The sequence below is a fragment of the Leptopilina boulardi genome, unplaced genomic scaffold (genome assembly GCF_019393585.1).
Source record: "Leptopilina boulardi isolate dan_hultmark-lab unplaced genomic scaffold, ZJU_Lbou_2.1 LbouV2_210, whole genome shotgun sequence".
Classification (NCBI taxonomy): Eukaryota; Metazoa; Arthropoda; class Insecta; order Hymenoptera; family Figitidae; genus Leptopilina; species Leptopilina boulardi.
In genome coordinates, this window is record NW_026137764.1 from 1517708 (window position 1) to 1530208 (window position 12501).

A 12501-nucleotide genomic window follows, 5' to 3' on the forward strand; every position below is an offset into this window, starting at 1 on the left:
GTTTCTCGTTGTATACATATTTTCTTCACTGACAGAGTTCATATTCTCGATCATTATTGTCAAGAGAATGGACCATTGCTTGTGAGCAACACGGTTGCAATAAGGAACTCTCTGACAAAGTATATTATATAAAATATATAACACACGAAGACAAGTATATATAATTTTTCATAACTAATCTATATGATTTACAACTTTCTGACAATTTTATAGTCGCATATTTAAATTATTTTCTTTAAAAAGAGAGCATTTTTATATATATATATTCATCTTTTTGTCATTTAATTATTAAAACTTTAAACAAAGTTATATTTAATGATCTTTTAACTATATGACCTTCAAGTACAATGAGTTTCATATATGTTACTGTCAAGTCATTTTTTATTTGCTTCTGTTTAAAATATGTACACTAAAAAAATATATTTGTATTGAATAATTGAAGGGTAGAATGACAAAAGGGGTCAAGCGCCAATTCACTGTTTTTACAGGAAGTAAAAAAAACATTTTTAAAAATTTTGCATGTCATTTAAAAAAAACTGAGAAAACCGTTTCGATATATTAGTATGTTTTAATAAATAAACAACAATTTGTTGAAATAAACCTACATATTAACGATAAAATTAAAAAAAACTGTGGTGCCTTGAGGTTATATCAACTGCGCACATTTTCTTTAAGCATTAATTATAAAAAAAATATACAGTTTAAAGAAAAACTTGAAAATTAGTTTCTTTCTATGGAATCGACGAAATGAATAGAAAAAAAAATTCCTTTAAAAAATTGTTTGTTTTCAAGAAAATTACGAATTAATTGCTTGCTTTGGAATTGAGCAATACTTTCATCTTTAAATTCAATTGTTCACTTAGTATAATCATAAAAATATTTAAAAATTAATAACAAAATGATTTTAAAATTGTTTAAAATTGAAAATATATTATTATTATTATTATTAATTTTATTAATTAAAATAAAATTAAAATAAAATTAAAATAAAATTAAAATAAAATATTAAAATAAAACCTAAAAAAATAATATTTTTGATCAAAATTGAACACCACTTTCTTTTGTTTTTCAATCAGGTTGCAATAAAGTAAATTTGAGGCTATTTTATTAATTTAATTTTTATTAAAAACTGATTTAAATACGCAATAAAAAAGGAAATCCTTCTACAGAAATGTGTAAATGAATTTTCTTGATTTTTTTATGCAAAAACCTCATTTTCGATAAATTGGCGCTTGACCCCTTTTGTCATTCTACCCTTCAATTATTATTTGAATTAAATAAATTGTATTTGAAATTTAAATAGTTTCTGTCTTTGAAATAAATATCATTTAATTTACTCAAATAATCATTATTTTATACAAATTTTGTATGTTTTGACTATAGATTTAAAAAAAATTTAGATTTTTTAAATTTATGGTTTAGTAGAATTTAAAAATTGAAAATATCAGAAGAATTTTTTAAAAGCCATTGAATTTTTATGAAACTTTTTGCTTATATAGTGGTATTTGGGGTCAGTTTATTACGGATCTTGTTTCAAATTTAAAACATTAAAAATGACGAAACCAATATGCTTTTTTAAAATTGATTGCATTTGATTAAAACTTATATTACTTGAAAGTTTTTGCTAATCGTTTTTTAGAAATTCATCCGCTATTTTTAATTTATAAATTCCGATTTCAGATTCGTAATCATCGCAGCGACCTCGAAAAGTTCTATTGGCAACAATAAGTTTCAACAATATTTAATGAGTTTTCAAATAAATCGTCCGCCATATTAGATCGGCCATTTTGAATTTTTAAAATCTGACTTCGAATTTATAATCATCAGCGACCTCGAAAATTTTTTAACCACAAATTACAATAAGAGTCAATCGCTGGTTATTAAAACATTGAAAAAATTTATTTGACTTAAATAATCGATTACGACTATATTCTCAAATAAATATTTCTTGTATTAAATAATTATTTTTTGAGTCAATTAAATGGTATTTGTTTTAAATACAGAAATTATTGGCTCGAATACAATTTATTTAATTCAAATAAAAATTATTTGGTAGAAGCAGAAATATTTATTTGGTAAATAGTCATGTAACCAATTATTTAAATCAAATAAATTTTTGACGTACGACAATATCTTACTCCTAGGTCTAGGGAATCAGTAAGAAAAATTATTGGCATTCATATCGACGCCGAGTTCTCGAAAACTATGTCATATTTTCAAGATTTTTGTGTTATTCGATTACTTTAAGTTTAGTCTCGGTGCCACACTTATTTTTTTTTTAATTTGTAAATGAAATTTTTTATAGCTTTCTATATTACCGACCGGTTAAAGATTAAAACTACATGTTAGTACAGCGCTGACAGTATTTTAATTTTTGTTTTTGCAGATTCTATCCTCGATGGCTTGTGGTGTCACGTATACTTCAAAGATAAGGGCAAAAGTAAAAAAGGATCTTGAAGGACACAGAATTCTTCATATTCAGACTTTTTTAGAATTCGGTCTATTTTTACGGTTATTTTTCACATTTTCTGAATGGAAATTTAACTTGAAAGTAGGAATCTCCGAGGGCTATTTAGTTTGAAAGAATCTCCTTGAAGCTGAAAATTCGTTATATTAAGGTAAATATTTTAATTTATTGGAAAAATTTTATAAATTTGATATTTGATACAAATAAATATTTATTTGATAATAGTCAAGTAACTGATTATTTAAATCAAATAATTTTTTTTTCAGTGTAATTATATGAATTAAGTGTAAAAAATTTTTTCTTGAAAAAAGAACAATAGATATCGTTTTAAATGCAAATAAATTTTTTGCGTTTTGCGTGTTTATAAAAGAAAACGCATTTTTCATAACAGTCGCTTTATATTAAGACAGGTTGCGTGACTTAGTCATATTCATTATGACACCTTGACTCTTAAATATGAATCTTGCATTCATAAAAAGGCATATAGAGGCGCCTTAATAAAAACGAACGCACCGGCAACGTATGTATGTGAAAAACGAATAATTTAATATTATTCAATTTTATTTATCGAACCCGCACACACACGTATATATATGAATCCACCTACAATTACTCGTTGAACTAAAATTTAGTATATAGCAATAATATACGCATTTGAATTAGCAACACTTTTGAATTCAAATTCAAAATTAATTACATCTATTTCGTTATTTATGTGACTGAAAAATATACTCGCGAATGATTTGTACAGTTGTTGATTAAATAACTGTTTTAGCCAAATCGTAATTATAAAATTTTGATTCGATGAATTTATGTATAGAGGTTTTGTCTCAAAAATTATGGTTTATTTTTAGTGGTAATTTTTTATTGCAATAAATTTCATTTTGTTTTATTATTATTTTGATGCTTAGTATATTTTGCTTATTGAAAAATGTTTGATATAGGAGGAGTTAAAAAATTTCGATAGCTTATATTTAAATGCCGCATTGGAATATCTTAAATTTTGACGAGGACGATTAATTTCGATCGACAAATACCGCGCTTCATGCAGACAATATAAAAAATCATCAATCACACAATCATGAGATCTACAGACACCTCAAGTAACTCACTATATCTTTCGTGGATCTTTCTCTCTCTCTCTTTCTCCTCCATGGGCGTGTCATCTCGATCTGATCCAATCCCCCCTCTCTCTCTCACAGCATCCACCAAAATTCCGACGCGCCTGTGTGTGCGAAGTATATATAATAAAATCATCCGGGCGCAGCCAAAAAATCATCTGACAAATTCATCTAGATATCAGGCAATAAAACCCACGACTCGCTGAATTCGATGTTATCTATAACTTCTTTTCTTGGGTGCTTATAGACTCTATATAGTGGCGCCAAGAGTTCCAACATTCCGCTATAGCAACTTTGAAATCTTACCTTTTCTTCGTTCCTCGCTAAAAAAAAAAAAAAAAGAAAAGAAAGAATGGAAAAAAATGCGAGAGATTCTGCTTGTCGATCAGGTTAATACATGTTTCTTCTTCCGTCTGACGATTTTACAAACTCACAATCTTGATGACCCAGCCAAAACAGCAAAGCAGAGAATTAAATAGATGTATACAATATATTCTAATAATATATTTTTTTTTCTTTTTTCTCTCGAGGAATGAATTAATAAATCTTTGTAAAATTTTTATAAATTACTATCCGATATTATCAAAATTTTGTAAAATTGTCAATATATAGATCACTAAAATATATTTTAGACATTTTTTAAATGTGTCGAAACTGGTACCGATTTCTTCATTAGAATTTTATTAATTTATGTTAATAATGAACATATTTAAAATTTTGAAAAATACAATTAAAAAAAACATTTCCTGTTCCAAAATGCCCAAATTTATTAAAATAATTATTTATTGGAACAAAACATCGATGAATATTTATTTATATACGGGACTTTAAAATAAAGTACCCTCTAAATACAAATTGTATAATATATCTGCGTATAACGCTGCTATTTAGAAAAGAAAGAAATTAATTATTAAATAATAGATTACGCAGTGCCGTACTAAATGCATTTAAGTTAATATTAAAAAAATCAATGTTATTAGCAATCGTATTCGCCTTTATAGACAATGGTATTTGAAATAGTACATAATGTCTGGGATAACGTATAGGAATAGAAAATTTAATGAATGATAGTAGAGGAGGGCAATCAATGTATCCAGTTAAAATTTAAAAAAAGAAAAGTAAATCAAAATAGTCAAATCTATAGATGCAAGTCTGGGTATGCTCGCCAATGAACAAGTTGTCATATTTATGTGAAAATCTGTCAAAACGAACATTATAGTTTGTCTAGTAAAAAATCGAAGGAAACGATTTTGAACTCGTTCGATTCTAACAAGATATTGAGCACATGACACACAACAATTTTCAATTTGTCATCTAACAAATGAAAAGTAAAGTCATATTATTATTATTATTATTATTAATTATAATGATTACTTAATTATTTAATTAATTTTAATAAAATATTCTTAATTTCATCACGAGAATTATTTAAAGTTAAAAAAAACTGTCTAAAAATAAAATTAGTTTAAATATAAAAAAAAAGGAATAAAGATATGGTAATTCTAAGAAATTAAGTTTATTATGATGTTAAATGATAGAATATTGCTGCGATACTTTAGTATTTTATTGCATATAATTAAAAGACACTACTCATCTCGTTGGTTTGCTATATAAGAGAATTTTATTATTTATCGACACGACGTAATCTGGGAATCGAGAGCTTCGAGACATTTTGCCGGTCGATACAAGGGAATACTTGGGCGCATTTTATTATCTTGTTCGTTCATAAATTTTACTACGAAAATAAAATATCTACCTTCCTTATAACAACCCAAAAAAGAGGTTCCGCGGAGGCCTCTCACGACGACCCATACGTGTGCCACCTTTGTGTTTTTAAACCTCTTGATTCAGCAAAAGAATTATTGTATAATGACATGAGGAAACTTATTTTTATAATTATTATTTCTTTCACATTGCTTAAATTCGATTCGATTATAAAAAAAAATTTGCTCTCAATTTTTATATATAGGTACTTTAAAATTTTTTAAAATAAAAATTGCTATTTATTATTAAATAATAAAATAAATTACTCTTCTACTTACGATTTCTTTAACAATCGAAAGAGCGCGAACAATTTTTTCAAAATTATTATATTGTCCGGAAAATTTAAAAACAATTTTTTTTCACATTGTTCTTTGCAGAGAAAAATATTTTTTGCTTCCCTTATTTTTATTAACGATTCTTAATTACATTAAAATTTTTATTATATCACATTTAAAGTAGTTATTAAAAAAAATAATTTCAAATCATCTACAATTTATTACTAAACTTTAGTTAATATTAATTAAATATACTTTTATTAAATAGTTAAAAAGAAAATAATTCTACTATTTGAATTATTAATTAAAAAAATAAAATTAGTGTAAAATAAGGGTAAAGTGATAAAACTTAATTTCAGTATACCTCGCATCGTCAATATATTTCGAATCTTTGAAAAACAAATATTATATGGTACAGTCACTGCTTTTCCACGATTCTAAAAAGCATATACAGTATACACAACGAAATATTGTTACAATAAAATTACTTAAATCTATATGGTTTCGCTCAGTCATTCCTTAATAATTTTTCTCACATCATACATATATATATATATAATTCAATGTCTTACAATTTTTGTTTTAAATAACTAATATGTACAGGATATCACACAATTAAATCGCAGTACATATCTTACAAGTAGCACTAGTTGTTTGTTTTATTTATTTACTTTTTTAATCAAAACATAGTCTTTCACACAATATTTACAAAAAATTTTCCATTTCGAAAATAATTTCTAAGTAAAAATATTACATCTATATAGTAAAACATATATAGCTATGAAACAATTATAAAAATTATATACACCTATTTTGTTCCAAAAATGTATATGTAATATATATATATATATATATATATATTTTTATTATCTATAATTCACATATGTCACTTTTCAATTACTATTTTGCAATATTTTTTCTTAGACTATAAAATATTCCTCTGCAATTTTTTTGCAATACACTTTCAATGTTGTTAATTATTTTTTAATATTCTTAATTTTCAATATTTGATTCAATGAAACTAAACAATTTTTAAATAATATACTGACAAAAAAAATGGCGCTTTTTTAAATTATACTGTTTACAATTTAAATCAGTGAAATTTTTCTGATTTCATAATTAATTTTTACTTTTTTTTAAATTACTTTGTTCGTTGTAATGTTACTTATTAAGAATATTAAAAAAAAATACGTCAAGGGAAAAGAAACAGAAATATATTCCTTAGTTGGTATTATACTAGATTTCACGTGACGACTATTAAGAAGCGTTTTAGGCGTGTGCACATCGAAAGTTTTGAAACTGTTGCTATATATTTGGTTTGAAGTAAAATTGAGGCACAAATGTGGTTGCACTTTTATACAATCACCTAATGCGATTTCCATATATCAAGCTTCTTTTTTTTTTTTTTTTTTTTTTTTTTTTTTTTTTTTTTATTTATTTAAATTCTACGATTCTATAAAGTATTCAAAAATAGGTTTCATTAATTTTTTCGATGGAAAAACATTTAATTTAAAGATTTTAAAGACGGTATACATTCCAGTAACAAGTTGAAAAAACATTTTAAATTTTGTTTCAGTAAGTATGCAAATTAATGTTGTGCTAATTATATATAAAATGTAACATATCTGATAAAAATAAATACACTTTAATTAAATTACTGTTACAACAAATTTATCAAAATAAATTAAATAAAGGAATTTAAAAAAAAAAAAGGTTTGTATTTCCTTTCCGCATGATTATTTGATATCTCATCGAATTTAATTGTCAAATTTTCGAAAAAAAAAGTGAAATAATTATCTGCGCCAGCACAGATTCACGATGCATATTTTACATACTTATAAAAGCAAAAAAAATTTCGTTTAATCTCAAAAATAAAGAAATTTAGAATTAATATATACATAAATTATAAAAGAAAATAAAAATATGGAAAGAAATCGCTGATGGTGTTAAAAAAATAATTAATATCTAATTTGAATGAAAATAAATTTTTTACAAAAGTGCGTACATATATATATATATATATATAAATAATTCAATCAAACCAATTTGCCAACTGATTCAAACATTCGATTTTTGCAGAGAAGGTTCCACAGCCAAGCATCGATGACGAAACATCGAACAACAACAACAACAAAAAAAAATATCCATGCGATCCCCAATTGGCCTAATCCCATATCGGTAGACGTAAAAATATTTAATCTGGATCATCCTCACGAAACTAGTCACGTTATTTGTCATTAGTGATTTAGATTTATAAATATAATGAATACTTTGCAGATTTGGACTAGTCCTGTTGTATTTTTTTTTTTTAAATCATCCAAAAGAAATTTTGCGCCAAATCGTGACTATTAAAAATCTATATAGATGGATTATTATCGTTTTCTAATGACAGATTTTATCAGATTAAGATTTTCATCATCAAGTAAGATAGGCTAATACGCAGTCGCTTGATGATGCATCAAAGGATTAAAATGATGACCAAGATGATGTGGCGGTGGACCTGGTAGGGGACTGTGTTGGGGACCTACTGTTGTTGGTTGACAGACGTACCATTCCGTTAATTCAGGACCCCTAGATGATAGATGTGTTGTTGGATTTGTTGTCAATGTTGTTGTTGCTGATACAACTGTTTGAGGTTGTGGCGATTCCGTTTGTCCCGTTACTGATAAACTTCCTCCACTACTGCTACTTTCTTCTCCCTCACTCTCGTAACCGCCTCCGAGTTTTCCATCACCCAATGTCATTCCGTGCACCTGATTAATTAAAAACAAAACATTTATTAATTTCTTCCACTATATTAGTTTACTTCTAATTAAAGAATTTTTTTTCTCAAGCAAAAGAGATTTCTAAAATCTTATCATGATTTATTGTTTCCAATGAACGATACAAGTGTTAGGATAAAATTGAAAAACAAATTTTTTTTGTTTGTTTTGATATTTATGCAATTCTTCAAAGTCAAAAAAGAAATGAAACTTTAGGTGTATTTAAATTGAAACATATCACATATTTATTATTCTTCGTTTTCTTATTGTCTTCTTATCTAACAAATTGTATACAATTTGAATCTTATGTTTACTTTTCAAAAATAAAAATTTTGCCATTTTTTAATTATTTAAAAGGGGCACATGAATTTCTCATGAAAATCATTAGTTAAAATTTTCATTAGACCATATAATTATTTTTTTATACGAATTATCATATTTTTCAAATTAGCATTTGACAGAATTTCTTTTTAATTGAATTTTTACTTCAGAAAATTTTTAGGTAGCGACTTTTTATTTTAATAGAATTTCAAATTTCACCCAAATTTTCATTTTAAAACATCTAATTTAACCGAATATATTAATTTAGTAGAATTATCATTAAAAAAAATTTTAAGTGTTTCAAATGTATCCATTTTTTTTTTATTTTATCGACATAAAAGATTTCGTCGCGAATTTTAAATTTAAAAATTTGAATTACTTAAAATTCTGTTAAATAAGAATTCTGCTAAATTAATATTCGGTCAAATTAGAATTATTTTACTTTAATAAAATTAACTAATGATTTTTATAGCCCTATTTAAAAGTCTAAATGATTTTTCTAAATATTTTTTCTTTTAATTTTTCTTTCAACTATATTCGCCTTATAATATTTATTCATTTTTGTTATATTTAATCTTATAAAAAAAATTGAGTAGGAAACAGGAGAAAACAATAAAAAGATAATAATAATAATAATAATAATAATAATAAAAAGAGAAAGACAGGAGTCAAAAGGAACATAGTGAAAGGATTTCTCCATCAAAAAGAATGTCATGTCTCTCTCTCTCTGTCTCGTGTTCTTGAAAAATAAAAACCTCCCTTTTTGATGATATACAGAAGAAAGATACCCGGTACCTAAGTTAATCTCAGAAGAGAGAAAGAGACTAGCTTCCGCGAATTATTTAACGTCGACGAAAAATCAAGATTGCCTATATGAATATGCCTATATTGAACACGTATCTCGGGAGTTAGGTAAAGTGGTTTGTTCTGGTCTACAGGTAATTTCCCATTAAGATTCCATGCTCGGTCGCGCGTAAACTTCACTAGGTCTGACTTCTCTTCCCTTCTTTATTTCTTCACAAGATGGACAGAACGTCAGCTCTTTTGCTACTTGCATAGAGGATCATCGGTAAGGTCAGGAGGGTTTGAGGATTCTTTTTTTTTTAAAATGGCAAGCGCTTAACTTCTCATCTTATATATATATATATGGTTAAATTTCATTCGTGTTCAGAGAAATGTGTTTTATATTTAGAATTTCATTTTTTACCAGCACAAAGATGATGAATTATAATCGAATATTGTTAATTTCTATTAATATAGCAAATACTATATTCTATTATATATTTACACCCAGAGATATGATTTATTTGTCTTACAGCCTGATAAATATTTATTTGATTCAAATAAATTTTTATTTGATTTAAATAAAAAATTTTATTTACGCCAAATAAATAGGCTAGTAGGCTGTGAGAAAAATATACGTTTATTTAACTCAAATATATTATATTTGGTTTCGTTTATGTTTCTTTTTTGACAATCGATTTTATATGCTAAATTTTCTGTATTCAAAAATAGACTTGAGATTCTTGATTGATTGTTTATTGATTTGATGAAAGTGAAAATTAAAAAAAAAAAAGGAAAAACATACCTTCATGTGTTTGCGCAATGAACTCGGATGGGTGTAGGACTTATCGCAGCCGGAAACTCGACAGTTGTAAGGCTTGTCTGACGTGTGGACGTGACTGTGTTTTTTCCGATCGCTGCTATTTGCGAATCGTCTGTCACACCCGCTGTATTCACATTTGAAAGGTTTCTCTCCTGAAATAGAAAAAACAAGAACGATTGTAATTTAATTTCATTTATTTATAAATATAAAGCTCGCAAAAATCCATATACATTGCATCATAAAAAAAGTACTTTTATATACATATTAACAACAACATAATTTTATATATATAATAATAGTAATAATAATAATAATAATAATAATAACGTAAGTTTCAAAAATTTTCATAAAGGAAGAAAAAAAAATATTTTTCATTAAAAATGTAAAGAACATAATTTTTTTGAAAAAAAAATGTAATTTAAAAAAAAGAGTTTTTTTTGGCTGCTTACAAGAAGCCAATGGGAGATATCGAGAGATAAAACCCTTGCACGCGAATGGCTGATATTTGCCAGGGTGCAACGACGCCGTCGGCGGAACGCTCCGAGAATCGTGTGGCGTGACTTTATTTATTTCTAACGGAAGTTGACTGGAATATATTTTACCAGAGACCCCCTCCGAACCTCCTGGCACCTACTCTTGAGAAGAGCTAAGGCGCGAAACGGAAACGTAAAGTTGGCGGATTTTTTATGAGAAAAATGGCGACTTGGTTACACTTATATTCTCTGTTTTTTTTTTTTTTTTTTATTTTTTCTTGCCATGTGAATAAAGAGAGGGTGTACGCGAATTTTTCTCTCATCCCCATTTTGAAACATTAATTTTGTTTTCTCTCATTTTACAAACTTAATAATTTAAGAAAAAATAAAATTTTCGAACTGTAAAAATGTTGAAACTGTAATATATATAACGAAAAATAGATATAATGTAATATTAAAAGGATTAAAGGCATTAAATTTTGATCATGCAATCATGCAATTCTTGACACATTATAATTTGTTTTTATCTAATAAAAAAGTCTTGACACCCTTGTTGCTTATCCACGCCTTATATTCTTGCAAAACAAGGATGTATCTTGGGACAAGCTAATTAATTTTGCTGCTATCCCCCAGGTGCGAATTGTCGGTCGGCCCATGGTCGGGCCGACCATGTGCATGGTCGGCCCACCTCGGGCAGCCAGAGGTCGGGCCAACTAGCGAATTGATAACGTCGGCCGACCTATGGTCGACTAAGTTGGACCGACTATGGGTACCATAGTCGGGCCGACCTTGGCTGCCGACCATCCAACTTGACGGTCGGCAGCCATAGTCGGCCCGACTATGGCTGCCATGGTTGGGCCAACCTTGGCAGCTAAAATTTTGCCGACCATAAACATTAAAATATAAAAATTTGTTATACAAATAACATATATTAGTAATCATTTTAAATTCATTATACATTTATTTTATATACTTAAACACTAAACGCAATCGTAAACATACATATATACAAATTAAAATTTTTAACGCTCGCAGGGATCGAACTCGCAACCTAACGCACCGCAGTCTAATACGCTAACCACTACACTACGCAATGACATATGAGTCACGGAGAAAAATAAATGTTATAAGCTACAGCTTGAAAAAAATTAAAGTTAGTAATTCAAAATAATAAATTAATCACATATAACCTTTTTTCTTTTTAAATTAATCAATTACAAGTAAATTAACAAAAACATTTTACATTTGTCAATGGTAGGAGAGAAATTTACTTTATGATGGTCGGCCCAACTATGGGCCTTGGACGGGCCGACTGTCTCTTCAGAAAATTGAAATAAAAATAAAATGTTAATTATAATAATGAAAAAAAAATTAATCTAAAAATAAAACAATTTAGATAAGAAAATTATTTATATAAAACTTTTAATTTCAAAATAAATAAAAATTATGTAACAATTAAATAAATTTTTATTTTAGATACTTTGAGCTTTTACTAATTGATAGTTTATTCTATTATTATTGATACATGCGGTAAAAAAAAAGTCAATTGGAAATAAATTTTGCGTGTAAATTGTTATGTATTTATATTTTAATAATTAAAAATGGCTTCAGTACAATATAATAATAATAAAAAAATAATAATAAAGTTGGTTGAAAAGTTCTTGGAAAAAAATAACTTAACACATTTCTCCAAACTTTATTACACTTGAGGA

The 12501-nt window shown here is 26.6% G+C and overlaps 1 protein-coding gene across 1 annotated transcript in view; it reads right to left on the reverse strand.

Annotated features, from left to right (window-relative positions):
* Positions 1 to 5980: 5980 nt before the first annotated feature.
* LOC127278667 (pair-rule protein odd-paired-like) overlaps positions 5981 to 12501 on the reverse strand; it is a 32334-nt gene continuing 25813 nt past the window's right edge. The window contains exons 2-3 of the mRNA XM_051300480.1: positions 10299 to 10468; positions 5981 to 8380 (exon numbers count right to left, since the gene is read on the reverse strand). Coding sequence (XP_051156437.1) covers positions 8060 to 8380; positions 10299 to 10468 — 491 coding nt within the window. The 3' untranslated portion in view covers positions 5981 to 8059. The remainder of the gene's footprint in view (positions 8381 to 10298; positions 10469 to 12501) is intronic.